This window comes from Gossypium hirsutum, chromosome D06 (genome assembly GCF_007990345.1).
Source record: "Gossypium hirsutum isolate 1008001.06 chromosome D06, Gossypium_hirsutum_v2.1, whole genome shotgun sequence".
Classification (NCBI taxonomy): Eukaryota; Viridiplantae; Streptophyta; class Magnoliopsida; order Malvales; family Malvaceae; genus Gossypium; species Gossypium hirsutum.
In genome coordinates this window covers 49,514,202-49,537,824 of record NC_053442.1, presented here as the reverse complement: position 1 = coordinate 49,537,824, position 23,623 = coordinate 49,514,202, and the positions used below count along the sequence as shown (strand labels likewise).

At 30.8% G+C, this 23,623-nt stretch overlaps 1 protein-coding gene across 1 annotated transcript; it reads left to right on the top strand.

Annotated features, from left to right (window-relative positions):
* The first annotated feature begins 13,178 nt into the window (after positions 1-13,178).
* On the top strand, positions 13,179-14,341 carry LOC107901701 (nucleolin). The gene has a single exon (XM_016827792.2). It carries the CDS (start codon positions 13,387-13,389, stop codon positions 14,098-14,100), a length of 714 nt encoding a protein of 237 aa, XP_016683281.2. The 5' UTR covers positions 13,179-13,386; the 3' UTR covers positions 14,101-14,341.
* Positions 14,342-23,623: the final 9,282 nt, after the last annotated feature.

Genomic DNA, 23,623 nt, shown 5'->3' with positions numbered 1-23,623 from the left:
GACTTATAGACTTTCAGATTGAATTATTAGTTTCTTGCTCGGTCATGATTATGATGTTTTGGACTGTTACTTCGGGCATTTTAATGACCATTTGATGAAGTGAATGATACATGATGATTAGACATTAGTTCATATGAATTATATGTTTGTGATTGTTGTATTTTTTATGTCTAGAGCAAGGTATCAATATTCGGGTTTTAATATCGATACTTCTATATTTTTTGAACCTGTAGCAAGTCAGTAACGTAATTTGGTATCGATACCTTATCACGAGTATCGATACTCGGGGTAAAATAATTGATATTTTTTAAAAGGTATCGATAATTTTCGAGACTTTAGATTTTAGACAAGAAACAAAATGCTGATTTGGTATCGATTTTCCAAGCGGTATCGATACCACTTGAGAGAAATATTGGTACCCATGTTCTAGTACCAATACCTATGTAGTCAGTTTTGAGATTTTTCTAAATAGACCTTATGCATGTTAAACTATTGTTATAAGACTATCTGATGCATGTTTAGCATGTAACAATGATAACTTAAAAGTAAGATTGACTTAAAACCTATACGAATACTAAAATGAAAGATGTTTCATTGAGAATAAGCTTTTAATTGTTGTGTATGACATGAGACGGTGGTATGGCATCCTGATATTCGAGCTCAGCGACCGGGATAGGTATAAGGTGTTATCGATACCACTTGAGAGAAATATTGGTACCCATATTCTAGTACCAATACCTATGTAGTCAGTTTTGAGATTTTTCTAAACAGACCATATGCATGTTAAACTATTGTTATAAGACTATCTGATGCATGTTTATCATGTAACAATGATAACTTAAAAGTAAGATTGACTTAAAACCTATACGAATACTAAAATGGAAGACGTTTCATTGAGAATGAGCTTTTAATTGTTGTGTATGACATGAGACGGTGGTATGGCATCCTGATATTCGGGCTCAGCGACCGGGATAGGTATAAGGTGTTATAGTCCCTAGTGCACAAAACTAACAATTAAGCTTTACAATCTAGTCCTTTTCGTAAACTAAGCTTAAAATCTATCAATTTCAACCCTAATTCTTCAAGAAATCAACAATGGCAATTTTCAAAAACTTTGATAGTTTTATAAATTAGTACATGAGCTAGCTAAATCAAGCTCTCATGACCTAAAATTTATAAAATTTACAAAAAAAATGAATTTAAATCACTTACTTATTAGTGGTTGAATGTGAAAAGCTTCAAAAGGATTTTTCCTTTTTTCAAATTCAAAAATGGAGAAGATGAATGAAAAAGATGACATATTTTTGCACTATTTTAAATAATATAGTGAGATTAATGATTAATTAACTTGATTAATTAAACTAATCATGCAATGTTTAACTTAATAATTCATTAAACATAATTAGTGGATTATTTCATCACCATCCACTAATTTCCTATTGAAAATGGTATAGTTACCATTTTAGACCTTTGGTTAATTGTCATTTAAGTCCTCAAACATTTGGTCAATTAAAAACCTACAGCAATTGGACATTTACAATTTAGTCCTTGAACCTAAATTAACTATTTAATAGACAAATTGATGGACCAAACATCAATATACTTTTATATTAACTTCATAAATATTCATATTTAATATTTACAGACTCAGTTTACGAAAATGGGGTTCCGAAATTGCCTTTTCTAGTACCATTGAAAATTGGGTAGTATATCAATATTAACTTCTTATTTTTTTGATAATTTTTTATTTATATATAATTTTGATAGTCAAATATTTATTTTCTCCACCTACATTGTGGGTATGGTGATGATAAAGATGGATGCGAAATCATATCATAAATTTGTCCAAATCGCTAATTTGACTCAGGGCTCTAAATGTTCGAAAAAAAACTTAGATTTTGACACAACCTAAAACAAAATTGAATCCAAGTCATATAAAACAATTAAAGTAAATAACTAAGATAAATAAAATACAACAATAAATCAAAGATTAGACCAATAAGGAATAAAATAAAGAAGATATAAAAAAATGTAGAACATGGCGTGTAGAAGTCCTAAGAAGCCTTGGAAACAAGAAGAACCCACAACCCCCTTCAAACGGATCTAATTTCCCCTCCATGAAAGAGAACTTTGAAAGCAAAATTTTGAAGATGATCCCCGTAATCTGAAAAGATTGTTAAAACTCTTCTAAAAGAAAACTCAAAAGAAATTCTTGAAAAGAAAAACTCAAAGAGAATTTATTAACTCAAAAGAGAAGTTAAATAATAATCAATTACTCCTTTGTGTACAATGTAAAGGCCTGTATATAGGCTAGCTAAATAAATCTAAATAAAACTCTTAAGTATGCTAGAACTCTTATTAACCTAAATAAGAAGTAGTTTTAAACTAAACTTTCTTATTGACATAAAACTCCTAAATAACTTAAAATAATTAATAATTTTAAAAATTTTAGAATAATAAAATAATAAGAATTGGTAAATACAATATTGGGCTCATATATAATAAATATTAAGCCTAAAACCAAAACCCAATGTGATTTAAGCTCGAATTAAAATCCCAAAACTCATAATTTCTGCAATAACTTGAGTTCTCAAACTTGAAATTGAGTGATTCAAAGTGAATTTAAAAGCTAAGAGATAGATCTTTAAACACTATGAAGACATATTAATCCAGAAATGCCTGAATCCCATCAAAAAAATTTTCGCAAGTTCACTAATCTTTTTAGCTTGAAAATTGACAATTTGGTTGAATTGACTTTGATAAATTTCACCCATTCCGTTCAAGTATCATTCCTCTTTTACTTGAAAAGATTCATCTTCACGTACTGGCTTTGATTGAATCTTGGTTTGATTTGCTTGACCTTTGACCTTGTTGTTGGGCCTTGGGGTAATGTAAGCCCATCACATTCATGGGCCTGACATTGGGCCTTTAGACTCATATAATTCTCTATTCTTTAAGAAGATTCGTCCTCGAATCTTTAGCTATAGAAAAAGAAAAGGGATTTGAATTAATAACAATAAAAGCAAACAAATATTTACCTAAGCTTTCCTGTGCACCAAAACTAATTCCAATATCAAAAATATTATTTTGATCTCGTAAATCAGCATGGATCAAGTACCTCTCCTTCAAAAATAAACCATCAACACTAAACAAAGAAATATTAGGCACATGAGTGTTCAAGTAAAAAATAACATGTAACTTTCTTTGAATATGCATGGTCATCCATAAGAATTTCCAAAGACTAATAATTTCACATGATAATAAAAATCCAAAAGTTTAATATTATTATGTAAAAATCATATTTAAAGTCTAAGGTAGAAAATTTTGTTGCAAGATCAAATGCGTAAGGTTCTTTAATAAACCTATCGAATGCAATAAAAGTAACATTTACATACCTAGATAAACTCATAAAGTCAATTGAACTTTCAGACCATTGTTTATTGAAACTTGACCAATGAGAAAATATATCGTAAGGAAAAATAAAATCAGTAGCTTACTTATCAAAAATATTCAAGGTATTCCTACATATTTCAATTTCCAATGTATCCTTACTTTTCTTACCTTCTCGCACTTGTGAAGAATTATTAATGTTCAACTTACCTCTTTCCCACAAGTAAAATCATCTATCAATGGTAGAGTTATATAATTGAGAGTCCATCAATGGATCATTGAAATTCTATAACAAATAAACACCACTAAAAAAATTTGAGTTAGAGTTAGTTAAATCATAATCGTTCTTCATTTTTGTATGGATATTTTCTTACTTTTCTTTTTCTTTTTCCACTTGTGAACTCTTCAATTTTACCTTATATAGATTTTCACTCACCAAATTTGGACCATCAAGTAGACTCAAGGTCTCTTTTCTCTTGGTCTTTTTACATGATTCTTCCTCACTTCCCATATCTCCCTCACAAGTATTATGAATATTAAATTCAGTACAATACATCTCAGTAGGAGAACATGACATTTTTATCTCATTTAACTTAATAGATTCGAGGAAAAAATTGATCACTATCATATTTTTTCGGTTCATAAAGTTCGCCATCACAAATATTTTTTCCACTAGAGTAAGAGTCAACAAAAGGTATAAAGTCATACTTACATTCTTCTCTAGTTAGATATTTAATTGGGCATTGGAACCTTTATAATCGTTTGAGCTACACCAATAAAATTACACAAAAGGTGATAGCTCAATCGTATTCTCTCTATTTGGATATTTAATTGGACATCCGTAACCCTCATGATCTTTTGAACTACACCAATAACATTTCACAATAGGTGAAACATCAGTTGTACTCTTCCTTTCATTTGGTCATCTCTTCTTGAAGTACTTATCAACTGATCCGTTAACTTGTACATGGCGTCGAAGTTTCGTTTTGACCGATCTTTGGTAATAGAAGGAATAAAACGCTTTCGCATTACTTGATTCAACTCGTCCCATGTTTTAATTTCTCTTTCATAGTTTCGTTGTGGATTAATTCGAATTTGAATCCACCAACTCTGGGCATTTATAGTAACGGAACATAAGTTCAATTTTTTATTCCCACTCACAATATGCTTCGGGATCTTTCATTCCATGAAATTATTGAATTGAGAAATTTGGTTTAGCCAAAGAAGGTTGTCCAAGATCATTATTAACGAAAGTCTCATTATTCGTGTGAGGTGCATGTCTAACATTATTTGCACGAAGACGAGGCTGGTCAACCTTATCTCCCCAATTACAATTCCAATGCTCAATTTTGGTACTTAGACATTCCAATTTTTTTTCTAATTGTATCTAGAATAGTATCCTATTGCTGATCTCGAGAATCTTGAACCTCTTGATTCCTTTGTAACTTTTTGATCATAGTACCGTGAATCATTATAAAAGCCTGAAAAGAACACAACACTCAAGAAAAGAAAAATTAAACAAACATCACTTTATGCACTTAGAAATAAAAATTGAATTCTCAATGAGGTAAGAATTAATCTTGTGAGTCTTTTAAAAATGTTTATATCAACTAATCAGAATGTATTAGAATCAAACTAACAAAGCAAACCTAGTAGCACTAGGAGTTCAAAATCGGCTAGACACCAAAGAATTGTCTTGCATAGAGGAAGGAATGTGCAACGTGCTTTAACCTACTAACACAAGAAACAATAAAGTGTTAGAATTCATACAGGAGCAATAAAATGCAATAAGAAATGAAAACCTAAGGCTAAGAGTCAATGAAAATCTCAAAAACTAGAAAACCCGAAAATTTGCGAAGCAAGTTGACAAACTTCATTCGAGGTGTTCCCGATTACCAAAAATTACGAAATTTAAACTACTTCCTCAAATAATTTAAATCTTATTTGGAAAGTTTCGGCACAAAATTCAACCCATAGAATATTTTTAAATTTTTTCCTTTTTTCTTATTTTTCTAATTTTACACTTTTTTGATCACTTTTTTTGTGGGAAATATTTTTTAATATTCTAAAAGAATGCTAAGAAATAGTATGTAAAATTTCAAATCGTTTGAAAAATGTTTACCAACTGAAATATATTTTTTTCCCAAAAACTTTCTAAGTAAAAAAAATTGTTTTGAGGTTGTTTGCTGAAAATCAGTTTATAAGTGTAACACCCCAAATTCGGCTTAAAGGTCATGGCTAAATTTGGATAGTTACATCAACTTATTTGAAAAAATAAATAAAACCAACCTTAGAGTGCGTTTCGAAAACATGACATTTGGAAAAAACTCTCACGAACGTTTAGTAACACGTAATATCAGAATCACTTATCTCAAACCCAAAAATTGAAGTCAAAATAATGTGTTTTAAAAAAAATACTAATGTTGGCAGGTCATTTCCAAAACCAAGGCAAACATTCGTTAAAAACCATTTAATTATTTAAAGAAAAATACTTAAGTGATTACTTAATCTTTGCAGCAAAAATTTCCAAAGTTTTAATTTTGAAAACTAAATTTTTAGTTTGGTAAATCATACGATTTTGCAGTTTAACGTTAAAATACCAAAATCCAACAAACAGTGCAATAACCAAAGAGTAAAGCCCAAAGCAAATTTACAATCCAAAAATAATTAAAACATTAACCTACTTATATATTTATCCGATAAACAATCCGAGCTCCCCACGCTGTCTAGCTCTGAGTCTATAGTTCAACTGAAACGTATTAACAAACAGGTGAGCTAGAAGCCCAATGAGTGACTCAGCCCACAAATAGAATTTCCTTATATCATACACAAATGTGAATACCAACACAAAAATTTTACTTATAATGTTTCACATGTATGGATATCAGATCAGAATGACACATTATCAAAAACATATATCAAATTAAAATGTCATATTTCCAAAACATATATAAAATCAAAATTTCTTATCATATCTGAAGAAATCCTACCCCCATTTGCTACACACCAACTTTGTCCAACCAATCACACCAATAAGACTACATGAGTCCATCTATCCAATCATACCGGGTCATGGAGATATGCCACTCATAAAGATGCAGCTAAGCTGCCAAACATATATTATGGTTTAACTACCAAAATTGTAATAATACTACCTAAAAACACTTCCTCCATCATCAAAACTCACCCCAATGCTTATGCAAAATTAGAATAACTAATGTACATATCATATAGTCGAATCAAATATCATATCAGAATTGATAACAGAATATGAATGTCACACATGCTTTACAAAAATAGTCATGCTTTCCAAAAATTATCGACACATATAATATTCATGTAACTCACTTATCGAACGTATCAACACATATACCTTATTTCGGGTCTTTTTAAGCAAAATGGACCCCACATAGGGTCTAATTACAAATTATAGACTAAATCGGGCCTAAATGAAAATTTCAGAAAAATAGGTCACACAAAAAATAGTTTGACGAAGAACAATTTCTAATTTCTTGGGTTTTTCTAGATTTTTTAGATTTATTCGCAAGGGTTTCGAGTTATGAACACAAACATGATTAAATTTTGATGAACCCTCAAAAACTAGATTGACAGAACCTAAAATTAACAATTTTCATGAATTAATAACGAAATTTTAACACACTCAAATAAGCAAACCAGTATAACATCTACATACACGTAACGTCCCAAACTCGGCCTAGGAGTTATGGCTGAATCTGGCGGTGTCACATTGAGGTGTTTAGCGTAAAACTTATTGTTGTTGAAATCTTTAAAATCAATGAAACATTTTGTTATTAAACGGTGATTCCAAAATGTGTTGTTCATTTCCAAGTGTGCATCATTAAAAACTAATCACTTTTAAAACGTTATAAATTTTCCAAAATCCCATTTATTGTGAAAACATGGTGTCTTTGAAAACGGTTACCTTTTGAAAACCCGTCTTATTCTACAATTATCGGCTTATATCAAACTAAATAAAAAAAAAACTCCAAATTAAAGTTTAGAACTTTAAAGAGGCCTTTTTACATAAAAATACCCAAATTCAGTTACTTATAAATCAAAAGCTAAAAACAAAAGCTGATGCGATTGTGTGGCCACCTCTGAGTCTCTTGCAACCCCGAATCAACTATGGCTGAGGATTACCTACACAGTTAAGAGCAGAGGGTGAGTTTACGAAAACTTAGTGTGTAATCCATTATTAAACAGTTGGCATACAGAACAGAATCAGTCTAGGCCAGAGCCCTTTAACAGTATAGTACAGTGTGGGCCTTAGCCCAATATAGAAACAGTGTGGGCCTAAGCCCGATACAGTATCAGTATGGTGCAAGTATGCAAACCCATTCCAATCCAGCCAACACATCACCCATACCAACCCAACACACTATGTGGGGACAAAGTCGACCCACCCAACCCTCACACCAATATCACAGCATAGTTGCCAGTAGTAATAATGCAACAGAGCTGCTAGTAGTCAGAATGACTAAGAGTCATAAATAGGATAGCTATAAGCTATAAACAGAATGACTACAAGCCATAAGTACAGTAATGTGATTGGCACAAAGCCATCAGTAGCAGTGATATGATCGGCACATAGCCATCAGTAACGGTAACATGATCTGTACAAATCCATCAATAGCAGTGATATTATCGGCACACAGCCATCAATAACAGTAAAATTATCAGTACATAGCCATCGGTAACGGTAATATGATCGGCACAAAGCCATTAGCAACGGTACTATGACCAGCACAAAGCCATCAGTAGCATCACAACAAAGTTGCCAGCAATAGTATCGCAGCAAAGCTGCCAGTAATAATATATGTGGCCAAGCCACTTGTAACAGTGATTGTGGCAGAGCCACCAGTACAGTACTTCCTCCACAACAGTACCCCAACCTGATGCAGTATATCGTGTATGCAGAATGCCATGCTCAGAATCAGTCATTCAAATCACAAACAAATCAGTCATACCAAACACAGACAAATCAATCATTTAAACACAGACAAATCAATCATTTAACCACAGACAAATCAATCATTTAACCTCGAGGGGCATTACGGTCATTTTACCTTACAGAGGTATTACGGTCATTTTACCCTACAGGGGTATTACAGTTATTTTACCCTACAGGGGTATATTTTGATCCAGATATCGACCTCTCGAAAGGTCTGCAGTCACCTCGAGCGACTCAAGTAACCTAATTGGTCAAATAGTGTAAATGGGCCCAAGGCCCATTACTTTGCCCAAGTGGGCCCACACGCTCGTGTGGCCTGTTCAGCCCAGATTTCACCACAGCTATGAGATCTACATAGCCTAGTCTAGTATTTGCCACAAATAGTGGGTGGTCTTAAACACCGTATCTCAGCTTTTCAGCTTTTACCGTTCTACAGTTACAGTGGAGAGTTTACACATCTGATACGGTTTACAGATTCCCTTCTGTCCGAACATTGCAAATCAATGATCATCACACCCTTGGTTCCCAGGCAATGTGCCAATCAACCTCGACCACCACCAATTAGGAATGGAAGCAATGTAGGTTGGAGAAAGCGACGAATACCTTGAAAGCCTCGTCGATCTCCCCCATTCAGAACAAGGAACAAATGAGATGTGATATATAGCTCTCCACAACAACAACCTCCCCGAATCCCAATATTCTCTCCTCAAATCTCTCCAAATATCCTTCATTGATATCCTCCATAACAACCTCCAAGACCCATTCAAACTCTCACCCAATAGAGTTCGAAACCACCTCAAACTCCTACCGCCTCATGCTAGCATAATAAATATCATTTTTGCTTGCAATGGGATTCGAACCCAAGCCTCCCTCAATAGCTCAACACGCCACTTGCCTCCTTGTCACAAGCTCTTTTGTGTCACATTTTGTCTTCAATTAACTAAAAGGTCTAAAGGCCCAAGTCCAGGTTCCTTTAAAAGAAAAACCAAAATAAATTGCAAGAGTCAAGACTTGAACCCAAGCTCCCTTGTAACCTTAATGACGCCACAACTACTAGACCACATGCTTCCTTATGACATTTTTAACACAATAATTTAAAAGTCCTACATCCAAGCATCTAGGGTTTTATCCACTTAAAACTAAAATTTTGCGAAGGCCCAGGTTTGAACCTAGGACTTCTCAGACACTTCCAAACACTCCTAAATCACTTAACCACTGAAGCAGACATCCATTTATACAAAGTTTTCTAACCGTCCCCTTGCTCAAGGCCCAATATTTCTAGGCCCAAATTCTGGGGCATTACAATACGAACTTATTTGCAATGCAAAGCAACCCCAAGAACGATAGAAAAACTCACCCTTAAACGATTAGCAACCAAAAAGATGAACTTAATCAGTCAGGGGATCAATCGTCTCATGATCTTATCCTAATCGCAACAAACATTCAAATTAACATTAAAACCCCTTTCCTACTTAAAAAGCTTAATAATTATGGGTTAAACCACAACCCGAAAAGAACCAAGAACACTTACCCAACCTCAAGAACACACCAAATCGGAAAGAATAAAGATAGACTCAAAAGAAATAATTTTGAGTATAGCAACCTCAAAGCAAAAGATCAAGAAACAAAAGAATTTCAAAAAGAAAGAATTTTTTGAAGAACAACAAATGAAACGGGTGGAGAGAAAAAAGTGGAGAATGTGGGAAACAAAATTGGGGGAAAAGAAAAAGAAAAGATAAAAATATATAAAAATAATGAAAATCAAATTTAAAACCACCCACAACTTCATTACCTGTTACTCATCCAAACAAACTCCCTAAAGTTCAAAACCAACTCAATTTCCCCTAAAAAGTTGGCACACATAAAGACTAGCAAAAATAATTCCATTTTACTCAAACAAGGATTTGAACACAATATTCAAAGGTAAGTTGACACCTTACCACTAAACCAGGAGGCTCATTCTTGATATAAATTGAATGAAAATATAATTTAAGTCAAATGTACAGAGGAAAGGATGTGAACAAAAATTACTAAAATTCCAAAAATAGATATTTGAACACAATACCTCAACCACATATCCAGAGCACTTATCCACTGAAACAAATCAATTACTTGACAAAATTTCTACAACCTTAACTTAAAAATAGAACGTAACTACTCTTGGTTTCACTAACTCAATTTCTTCTAACCCGATTTTTGGGATGAGACAATAAGAACAATAAAAACGCCCAAGAAACTAATACCAAATTTTACGGATGAGAGCGAATGAGTGAGAAACAAGATCATAAAGTTTGTCCAAGTTATGGATTTGATTTAGAGCTTTAGACGTTCGGAAAGAAACTTGGATTTTGACACATCTTGAAACACAGTCGAATCCAAGTCAGATAAAACAATTAAAATAAATAACTAAGATAAATAAAATAGAATAATAAATCAAATATTAAAATAATAAAGAAGAAAATAAAGAAGATAGATAGAAAAGATAGAACGTGGCATATAAAAGTCCTAAGAAGTCTTAAAAACAAGAAGAATCCACAACTCCCTTCAAGCGGCTCTAGTTTCCCCTCCAAGGAAGAAAACTTGGCAAGAAAAAATTTGAAGATGATCCCCACAATCTGAAAAGATTGTTAAAACTCTTCTAAAAAAATACTCAAGAGAAATTCTTGAAAAGAAAAACTCAAAGAGAATTTATTAACTCAAAAGAAAAGTTATTGAATAATAATCAAATGCTTCTTTGTGTACAATGTAAAGGCCTTTATATAGACTAGCTAAATAAATCTAAATAAAACTCTTAAGTATGCTAGAACTCTAATTACCCTAAAGAAGAAGTAATTTTAAACTAAACTTTCTTGTTAACATAAAACTTCTAAATAACTTAAAATACTTAATAATTATAAAAATTTAGAATAAAAATAATAAAATAATAAGAGTTGGTAAATACAATATTAAGCTCATATATAATAAAGATTGAGCCTAAAACTCAAACCCAATATGATTTAAACTCAAATTAAGATCTCGAAACTCGTAACTTATATAATAATCTCGTCCAAAAATATTGCTCGCATAGTCTCAACTAAAACATTCATAACTTGAGTTCCCGAACTCAAAGTTGAGTGATTCAAAGTGTGTTTCGAAGCTAAGAGATAGATCTTTGAACGGTATAAAGACATCTTAATCTAGAAATACTTTGATCCTATCCAAAAATTTATCACAAGTTGAATAATCTTTTCAGCTTGAAAATTGACAACTTGGTTGAATTGACTTTAATACATTTCACCCATTCCGTGCATGCATCATTCCTCTTTTCCTTGAAAAGATTCATCCTCACATATTGGCTTTGATCGAATCTTGGTTTAATTTGCTTGACCTTTGACCTTATTGATTGTCTTGAGGTAGTGTAAGCCCATCACATTCATGGGCCTAAAATTGGGCCTTGAAACTCGTATCAAACAATTTTTAATATTATAAAATCAAATAATTATTTCAAATATCATTATCATTTTTATACGTAAAATATTTTAAATATAATTGTTTTTTCACCTACATTGTAGGTATGGTAAATTATAAAATTATAAAATCATAAAATCAACTAATTATTTCAAATATAATTATTTTTAGTAAATAAATTTTTTATATGTTAAATATTTATTTTTCAATCTATATTATGAGTGTGGTAAATTTTAGTATTATATATTTTTGTGTGTGTATGTGAAATAATTATTTAAAATATTTCACATATAATAATAGTGATATTTGAAATAATTAATTGAAATATTTCACACATAAAAATAATGGTATTTGGAATAAGTATTTAAAATATTTTACATATAAAAATAATAATGATATTTGAAATAATTATTTGATTTTATAATATTAGAATTTACCATACTCACAGTATAGATGAAAAAAATATTTGACATATAAAAATTATATAAAAGAAAATAAATAAATAAATAAATAAATTTGTTGATACTCTTCAAAAGAGAATATATTTAATTTTATAATGATATATATAAAATATGGTTTCATTATATAAAATATTTTTTATTATTTTTTATATAAATAAAAAATATTTTGAATATAATGAAATATATTAAATATATTTTCATTATATAATTACATATTTATTATATATAAAAATAAAAATTTATTAATTAAAAAATAAATAAAAAGTAAAATAACTTGAAAATAACATATTTATTAATTAAAAATATTAACTAAATATGAAAAATGAACCAAAAAAAACCTTGAAACAACATAAAATTAAAAATAATACTTAAGATAGGAATCAAACTTGAGATAAAAATAGTAATAGGTGACCATTTGATTAGGAGAACTGATGTGTCAAAAGAAAGTGCTTTTTATAAAAAGTGTTTTTCAAAAAATATTTTTCCTAAGAGATGCTTTTGTCACATCTAAACAAAAATGGTCTATTTTTCTAAATAATCAAAATTTCAACTTATATTTTTAATTTTTCTTAAAATCGACTCATACTCCTCACTTTGCATATAATTTTTTTATTAAAATATAAAATCAAGATAAATTATTAAAATATATTTAACTTCTAAATAAATAACAAAAATTCCTATAATATATTTAACTTCTAAATAAATAACAAAAATTCCTATCTGGGCAAGAAAAAATAAAATTCCCTAAAAGATGTACGATAATATGTTTCACCTCACGCAATAATTCATGGCTTTTGTGACTTCGCTTCTTCTTAAAGCCACGTTAAGTCCGCAGGCTCCGTATCACTTTGTCTTCGAGAACAAAGTAATCCACTCTCGTAGTCGGACAGAACATAAAAATAAAACAAAATTAATAGCATACTTAATTATTTATAAATTCAATGTATTGTTACCATAATACCCATTTCGTTGGTTGAATTGTTTCTTATTTATATACATGTTTAAGGGTATTATGGTCACATACAGGGTCTATATTAGGCTTAAGGTCTGAATTAAACCATAACCTCACAATTTCCGGAAGAGTATCTTCATTCGTTTACTTTTGAGGTGACTTTAATGGAAATCGAAGAGATAATGAATCTCTTCGATTCATGTTGGTTTGAGATGGAAATCTTGAAGAAACAGACATCTCAATCAACATCTACGAGTTTTGAGCCCAACCCAGATCGAAAAACTGAAGGGAACTCATCAAAACCAGAGCTTAAACGCACCCAAAGTACTCTCCATTCAAGATCCATGAGTGATCAATTGAGCTTAAATAGAACAAGCTTCGTAAGTTCTTATGATTCTTTCTCACCAGACTCAGTTCTCCACTCACCAAATCTCCATAAAACCATCTCAGGCAAAGAAATCGCAGAAGAAGAATTGAAAGAAACTTGTAGTAATATGAGAATTACGAGAAGAAAGAAAGGTAGGAGGAGTAAGAGCTTGTCAGAGTTGGAGTTTGAAGAGCTAAAAGGGTTTATGGATCTTGGCTTTGTTTTCTCAGAGGAAGATAATAAGGATTCAAGGTTGGTTGAGATAATTCCAGGGTTGCAAAGATTAAGAAGGAAAGAAAGTCAAGAAGAAGATACCCAAGAAGCAGATGATGATGATGATGATGATGATGATGAAGTTTCAAGGCCTTACCTTTCAGAAGCCTGGAAAGTTTCAGAAAGAAGAAAAACAAACCCATTGATGAATTGGAGAGTTCCTGATTTGGGTAATGAGATTGACATGAAAGACAGCCTTAGATGGTGGGCTCATACTGTTGCCTCTACAGTCAGATGAGAAGAAGAACTGAATTCATAGCTTCCAACTTCCAAGTTTTGGGTTTTTTTTTTTCCGTGAGAATTAAATGATTTTTGCCGTCAATTTTCTTTGCGTTAGTTAAACTGTAAAAAGAAAACAAACAAACAAATAAATATATATATATATGTTTCCGGCAACGACCGATGATATACCAGGTCTTTAGTTTGTTAGAAGATTTTTATTTTTATTTACAAATTATGTTATGTTTTCAAGGTGAAAATATGTGATTATTCTCTATATTATACATAAGCTGTAACTTTAATTTTTTTTTCTATTCTAATTCCATCAATTTATTATCTACACTTTTTGAATTTTTCTATTGTTCATGTAGTAAACTTTTGTGGACTTAATATCAATTCTTCAATTTTACACTTTTAGTTTTTTATTTTTTAAATTTTGAATTTTTAATATTTATTAAAACAATAATCTTTAATTTTTTTAATTAAAATGAGTGTTTTTAACATTTTATTAAAATCATAAATTATTTTACCATTATACATGTAAATTTATGTTTGTCAATATAAAATTTTAAAAATAGTATAATTTAATTTAATAAATTTAACTATTATTATTTAAATTTAATGAAAAATTACAATAACTATATAATCAAGTAAAAGTTAAGAGATCTTTACTTTTTATTTTATTTTGTAGATTCGATCATGCTCAATTAGAGTTTAATGTAGCTACGAAATATTCGAATCTACCCCAGAATCGTAGCCCAAAGGAGGAACGAGTCTAAGCTTGTTGATGTTATCGCCAACCAAAGTAGATAGTTGACTTGTATCTTATGTATAAGACAGGAACTTTCGATTAAAAGATATCTCCAATACTTGTCCCATATCTTTGTCCGAAAATGAAGGTAAATTTTATATATATATATTTATATATTTATAATTTCTTATTAGTAGTTGATATTTGTCGTGTTGCATTAAAAATAAATTAAATGTTGAAGTAAGCTTCTTGTACATAATAATAATAATAATAATAATAGTAATAATAATAATAATAATAATAATGCACTTCATGTGATGTTTAACTCTTCAACTAACAGAAGCGGCTATTGCTTTACTTGGAAGTTAGAATTTGGTAGCACGTTATTTGATTTTAGATTTAGCCGGTCCATATTTAGGTTATAAATAAATTCAGTTTGAATAAATATAGTTCTTGTTTGGATTTATTTGTTTATTTATTGTTAGGTTTATGTTAAGATTTTTAAAATTGCATTCAAGTTTGTCCAGTTAAATTATGTGCACGTTTAGGTTTGTGTTAGGCTTATTTTTGTTATTTTTTAATTTATAAATTAAATTACATGCTTTTTAATTGGTTCATTTTAATTTGTTGACGGCGTGACCAAAGTACTTTCCTCCATGAATCATACGCGGCTTTCAATAGAGGGGACAAAATCTCCCTTAGAGAACAATATATTTCGTTGTTGAGAGACTTAGTCAACGTTCCTAAAGATGATATTTTAAAAATTTTTCTTGAAAAATCGATCCTTCATCAACAAAATTAAATAATTTTTAACTAAATTAATATATAATCAAATATATTCATCAACAATTTTAAATTTTGTCATGGATAGCTTATTTAATTTGACAGGTAAACATAATGATGTTAAATTGTTGATGAAATTTTAATTTATCACTTGCATATTTTTAGAAGTGGGTTCAACCTCGACTTATTTGAATTTGTGGTTTGTTTGTATAAATTGAATCAACTTTTTTTTAACTAAATATATGTCCACAATTAATTATAAATTTATTTACAAATCACCTATATGGCAATCATTTTGATATAGAGCTTACAACTGCTTTTCCTTTTCTTTAATAGAAAAGATTAAAGAATATAACAAATTTATTAATTTAATGATCTAACAATAAAATGGTAAAAGCAATTGATTATTATACTTAATAATTAAATCAATTTTTAAAAAATGTTTTTCAAGTAAACTCCTAAATTTATAAACGAATGAAAATAATGGATGAGATGACCACTTTGAAGTCATCCCAAATTCAAATCTTGAGCCCAAACAAAAACTATATACTAGGTCAAAATAATAAAATAATCTTTGAATTTGTCTATTTGATCAGTTTACTTAAAATCCGTTAAAACTTAATCACTAAAACAACTTCTAGAGAAAATCTTGATTGTTAAAAAGTGATTATTAGAGAACTCAAATAGAAATTTATATATGTATTACGATTCAACTTTTCTAGGCTTGCGAGCAGTTGAGAGACGTTCTGTCCTCTGTTCTTGTTTGGGATGTCACTAGTGAATAAATTCCTTATCCATCTCTCTTCTTTTCTAACCCCCCCTAAACACCTTACCCACCACTCTACCTCTCCCAACCTGAGAACATGTTTCTCCTCATAACCAGAGATTTCCCCTAATCCAACTCATTTGCCAATAGGATTAGCCTTCACCTGTGCTTCTCTCCTCTTTCTTGAGTTTTTGACACTCCTTTCTTAGCATGGGCTTCAATTGTGAAGCTAAGTTCGCTTCTTCTCCCTCCTTTTTATCAATCCTTCAATCAAGATTCTCCTCTAGAAAAGAACTCAAATAGTTGGTTGATTGAAGATTTTTTTTAGTCTAAGTTGAAGTTTTTCTTGGAGTTTACAACTCAAGTGTTGATGGAGGGAATTTAGTTAGTGGCTAGCCTAGATCCCTCACATATTAGAGCCCTTAATGTACAATATTTTATATTTTGTTGTTTTCTTTACCTTTGATTCAAGATGAAGATTGGAGGCCTATAGTTTCTTTTGGATATTATGTTATCACAACCAAGCCTCCTTTTTTTTGTCTCTTTTATTATTTATTTATACTCTTTTGAATTCCTTATGGTTTTGCATGTACTAACTTCCTTATTGAATCATGGAACACAACCACAATTAATCCCTTTAGACTAATGCTCATCCAAGAGTGCTTCAACAACTTAATAGGACTTGAGTCCTCTATAAGTTTGGTTTGTTTGTGTTAGCCCTAGTTATAAGGGTTATATGCGATGCTAGGTCCTAGTTATAAGAGTTATATGCCACGTCAATTGCAACTCCATGAGCATCTAGTAAGCCATGTAATTTTCCATATTTGGTTGACATATTTTAACCAAAACTTTTGGAGTTATTTAATGAACATACCTTTGGGGATTTTTAGCAATCAATTATAGAAGATATATCATGTAAAAATCAAGTCAAACAAATAATGTATCAAGACTTTCAATGTGATTGAAGTTCCCATTACCGAAGAGATATGTTTACTAATGGATTGTATAATGAGAAGATCTCTAACATTGTATTACTTATTCAAGACATATTTGAATACTAGTTTTGAGGAATTAAAGATTCACACTGATTGTATATTAACAAGCCACATATTGTCTATTTAAAAAAGGCTTGTTCATTATTTTATCTATGAAAGAGAGAAAACTTATCTTGTTCATTAAAGAACTTATTCTTGGTGCATATTTGTATAAGTAAACTATTATGTTCATTAGTTTACTACTAAGCTTTCAGGGAGAGACTTAGTGGAAAAGTGATTTAGACTGAAGCATAAAAGTGAGGTTACAACTTAGTGAGTGAGTTGAACTTAAACTGTATCTTGTACTTGTTGATTTATAGTGGATTACTCTTTGGAATAGGCCCTGCAGACATATGAAGTTTTCAAGCTGCATAACCAAACTTTTGTGTTCATCTCTTATTTTATAATTGTTAGTCAGTTTACCTAGTTGTAAATGAATGAAAATTTGAAAGGCAAATTCAACGGTTTTATAAATTGTTATTAGAGCTAGACACTTGATTTACTAAGTGGAAATCCTATTATTGATTTGCAATTAAGATGGAAAAATTACTAGTCTCGAGACCTTCTATGTAGGATGACACAATTATGCTTATTAGAATGCAAAGATGAGGGCTTTGATCAAGCATATGGATGAAAAAGCTTGATGCTCAATTCTAATTGGTTGAGAACCATCAACAACTAATAAATCTAGTGTGAAGACCCCTAAATTTGAAGTAACTTGGACTAATGATGAAGAAAATCTAGGTAATGCAAACTCTAAGGCCTTTAATGCAATTTTTTGTGGAGTCAACCCTTTAGGCTTCATGCATATTTTCATGTGTAAGTGTAATAGAAGCTTGGATTATTCTCAAAATTTCTCATAAAAGGAAAAATATTGTAAAGCAATCCAAACTTAATATGTTAACTCATAGATTTGAAAATTTAAGGATGTAAGGTAGGGAAACCTTGTCTTAATTCTATACAAAGCACTATGACATATAAAATTAGGTTTTTGCCCTAGGATATGATAAATGAAGACTAAAAATGGCTAAGAAAATCACTAAATTGCCTTATGATTGGATGAACACATCATGTCAATCACTTTCTTCCCCAAAAATAAGCACTTGACCATATTCAACTCCATCTATCCCTCTTAACCCTTATCTCCTAATTTTTGAAAACTAAACATGGTTCTAAAACACTTTTGCTATGTATTTTCAAAGGTTTTGTACTCTTTTATTTTACTTTATTTTTCATTTTTCATTTCGAATTTACTTCATTTTCTTTTCCTTTCATTTTGTTTGCGAGTAAATCTTCTTTTTCTATCTTTTCTTTATTTTTCTTTTACTTTAAACATATTTTTCTGAGAAATTAAATCATATTTAGTTTTCCCTTACCTCTATCTCTAAAGTGTATCTACCAAATACCTTGGCATGTATAGTTCAACATCCAATGACCAGTACAACTAGTGCTTATGCTATTTGAAAGGAATAAGATAGACTGAGCATTCTGTCTCAGTTTAGGCTAAAGATTCAAATAAAATTAGGTTAGCAAAGAAAAATGTCTCAAATTAGCTCAAACCAAGGTACTAGGGATAAATATATAACTAGGTAGAAAAATGCCCAAGTCATTCCCATTCATTATTCAAATTAACCACAAGCTTCAATCATCTATAGTTATCAAATTTTAGAACTTAAAGCATACATAGAGTCTATCATTTAAACAACAATCCAAATTAACTAATTCTCACATAGAATGTACAGTTGTGTAATCATTTTTTCCATTTCACTAAACATTCATAACCTATCTATTAAAATAACGTCGATAACTATTTCATCTTTGACTCTAATTAAATCAACAACCAATACACCAATGGCATTCAACACAACATAAAAAAGTAAGTCGTGCTTTATACTAATCAAGTCATTATAAAATTCATTATTGCATACTAAGCACCTTGCAAACGTATAAAAACCTGAAAAAAAATATGTTTCTTTTTCAAATATAATAACATTTCATCACTAAACTCATAAAACAAACATAACACTCAAAAATCCTAAAAACTAGATATCACTACCCCACACTTGAACTAAACATTGTCCTCAATATTTATTGCATGTAAAGAAAAAGAATAATAAGGCTCTCTTTTTAAAGCACGTGATGAAAATGATGAAGTATCTCTACCTATCATATGAAGCTCAAGAATGTATGTCCAATCTAAGTGGTGAGAAGAAACTACTTACAAAACATAAACAAACATAACATCAAACTATATGAAAAGAAAGAAATAGAAATAAATAATTACAAGAAAACTAAGGAAAATAATTAAAACTTATTAAGATTTCCAAAACAAGTTGTAGTTGGGAAAAGTATTAGGGATGATAGTTTGATAGTTGACAAAGAGAAGCTGGTAAGAAGGAAATATAAGTTAATATAGTTGATTGTAAGCATAGGCATGTCTCAACACGTTTAACAGGATGATGTTAACACTGGTTGGATTAACTTGTGTGGTAAGAAACACTTAAAAGATTGAGGAGTGGATAGGAATTTAGGTTTACAGCCCTAGATGTGGGTTTTGTAAGGTAAAAATTTTAATGACAATGATAACTTTGGTCAAAATAGGTGATGCTTCAAATGGAAAAACAATAGGTATTGAGGGAGAGTATACAAGATGGCAATAATTGGCGCAATGTAATGGCCTAATTTTCTCCAATGACATCTCTCATCTGTACTGAGTGTTGGGAGGAGTGGGGGGTGTTACACATAAGGTGTGAAAGAGTAAGGGATTTGAAGGCCACGATAATAGGGGGCTATGGTGTAACTAACTCGGACATATATAAATGTCCTGGATGAAGGGTTAAGCGAGCTATGGTTTATGGTTGTAGATAAGTTAAGAATATCCAAACCTACACTAATGGTTCACGAATGTTTTGTCTATGTGGAAGTGTTAGTGTTAGTGTTAGTGTTAGTTTTAGCAACATTGCCAATAAGGATGCCAAATGCGCAATTTCAACATTTTGAGAATTTTTCATTGGTGTATAAGGGATTCACGTTAGTGGTGGAGATAGTGGTTTCATTGTTAATGACATTGTGTAACACTCCTTACCCGACCTAGTTTGATTTTCCATTTCTTTTGGTTCACTGAGTGTATCGTCAATTTCTTCTGTGTAAGACAGTGTTTTGTATTCTAATTCTTTTACTTGAGATTTTTTTCTACATTGAATAACTTCTATTTGTAGTGATCGAGCTAATTTCTTAATTTTCGGTTCAAACTCCAAGGTCCTTAGTTCTAAACTGGTCATAAGTAAAAGAAATTGTTGAGATCAAAATACACCAAGAGGAGGGTGAATTGGTGTATTAAAATGTTTTCAGGAAATGAAAAAAACAAAACAACTCAAGTATTTATAGTGGCTCGGCCTTCATTGCCTACATCCACTACCTTAGATTTTCTCAACTAAGGATTTCCCAAATCCATTAGATTTGAACCTTTAAGGTCAATGTTTAACCTTACAAATCATTATCTTTTCAAAGGTAAGCTAGAACCACTTCCTCTTAAGGTTTTCTACCTAAAACCTTAAGTAACACCTCACAAATGAGAGAAAAATAATGATGAATAAGATGATACCTTTAAAAGGTAGATAATTAACAATTAAGTAGTCTCACACAAAGTTACAACACTTGAAAGAATGATAGAAAATTTAACCCACAATTGTGTACAAGAAATATTTAGTAAAAGATTGAGAAAGATTGGAAAATTGAGTTCTTGGAAGTTATGCATTGGAAAATTGAGTTCTTGGAAGTTATGCATTTCTTTCTTGTCTTTGTTCACTTCAATGAGGAGCCTTGACCTTGTATTTAAGTCCTCTAACAACCTTGTGGACGTATGTAGCCATTAGAAACAAAATGGAGTCGTTGCAGCTATAAAAACCAGCATTAAATGCAAATTGTAGCTTCGTTGTATCGGTAGACGTCTTTCCAAAATATGACCGTTGGGCTCGTTCTATCGGTATAAGTCCTCTTGTATTGGTATAACTCTGAGGGTTTCATTTGATATCGGTAGAATCCATCAAATTATCATAGAAATGTTGGGGATGCTGAACTTTAACTACTAACTTGAATTATTTTGGTAGAAGTCCTCAAGGTATTGGTAGCACTTTGGTTGTATCGGTAGATCGGACCAGGGTATCGATAGAAGTCCCAGGCCAAAACTACCTTGCTTACTAGAGTGCATTCTACTGATAGAAGTTCGAGTTGTATCGGTAGAACCCAAAGTTGTATCGTCAAAACTCTCAACTCTATCAGTGGAATTCTATATCTTTTTCAAGGTCTTTTCAATATCTTTTTCAAGGTCTTTTCAAGGTCCTTCAAACTTCAAAAACTCGTTAAAAGATTAAGTTAATTCAAGGCTTTTTTAAAATTTTATTTTGCCCAACACTTTGAAAATAATTTGAATGACTTATAAACAATTTTTGTAAATTTAAGTAGGGGATTTTTAATATACTTTTTGTTATATCAAAATACTTGAAAAACTAGAGCTAACAAAAATGAAGAAAATTAGAATTATTTCCAGTTCCCCGCATCGACGCCAAAATTTGATGGGCATCGAAACCACCAAATATAATTTCCTATGCTCTAATTGAATTAAACTGTAGTGTAGAGAAGTAGGGTCGATCCCATAGGGACTAGGACTCCTAATTTTAGTGTTACATGATCAAATTCCCAAGTCTAGGTAGCTGTCGTGCCAACGACTTGTATGTGCAAAGCTGAAAAAATAAATAAAAAGGGGTTTAGTTGATAAAGGAAAATAAAAATAAAAATGAATAGAACATAATAATATATAATGATAATTGCAAAATAAAATTAAGTAATTTAAATTAAATTGGTAATTCAAATATGTGAATGCTTAGCCTTAGCCTCGGTACACTCCGAACTTGAATCGATCCTTGAAAGTGGATTTTTCCTTTCAAATGATAAGCTGGTTATAACGATCAAGGATGCCTCAACTGTCAACTCTTCCTTGTGTAGTTAGTTTCGATATGACCTACAAACCAACTGTTACCGGTTATCTAACCACGTAACACGCGTCCACAATTTAAGATCTCAGTAGCCTTGAGATCTAGAAGAGCCCAACTCAAATTAACGGCCTCAACCGCGTGGGTCGTTTAAATTCGATCACTATCTCCCTTAACAAAATCCAACTAGCTTTTTCCAACTGGACACGCTAATTTGTTCAAGGGAACTCGAATACGGCAAACAATCGACTCGCCTTCCCAAGTGTATGCCAAAACAACTTCCTCCCAACGTGCACTTTAAACTGAAATTGGATTAACTTTAAGGGATGAATATGACTATCCCATATTCCGAAGAGATAATGAATACCGTGTTATAAAATGTTAGTGTAGATTCATTTCTCACAATTCTCGATCAAAATGATGACCAGACTAAAGCTAAATAGGGATTAGTTGAGCATGATATTAATCATGCTTTGTAAGATTATGAGAATAGATTTTAATGTAATGTAGATAGATGGAAAAGGAAGGGGGACTTAAAGAGCAATTGTACAAAAATAAGAAAAGAAAAAGAATTGGCAGAATGCTTTAATAAGCTACAGATTTAAGGAAAGAAAAAAAATTGCTTTGAATTCAAGTCTCTCTGTGTGTTTCCAAGCTGAAATTACAACGCCTTTATACCTCTCAAAAGTTAATTTTAGCATGACTTTCTCCTAAAATTATGTTTAACAACCAACAAAAAATTAGATATTTTTCTAATTATAGGATTTGACAACATCAAATTTTGATTTTTTTTCATCCGCCACCAATTCTGTAACTTTTCAATTTGGCCCATTTCCTTATTTTTGTTCCAATGTAGCCCAATTTGCTTGAATTTTTTGAACTTAGGCATTCCAATTGCACCCTAATAAAATTTAAACAAGAAATCACAAGCTTAGTAGCATTCTATTCAAGATTTGACCAAAAATAAGGACATTAAAAACACAAAATTAGCTTGCTATCAAAATATAAAAATATAAACTTATCAAAAATTTCTAATTTGTCACATATAAATTGTTGAATTGATGAGTTTATTAATTTTTTGCATATGAATTTGCTAAGGGGTTGATCTTGAAGTAAGTAATTTAATAATCGAGTTTAATAGTATTAAATAATTTGATTAACTTTTTAAATTCAAAAGCATACAGAAAACAAATTATAATAAATTAAGATAAATAGAC

What these genes read in the sequence shown, in the direction of transcription:
- LOC107901701 (XM_016827792.2), top strand. Translation starts at nt 13,387, where the DNA reads ATGGAAATCGAAGAGATAATGAATCTCTTCGATTCATGTTGGTTTGAG.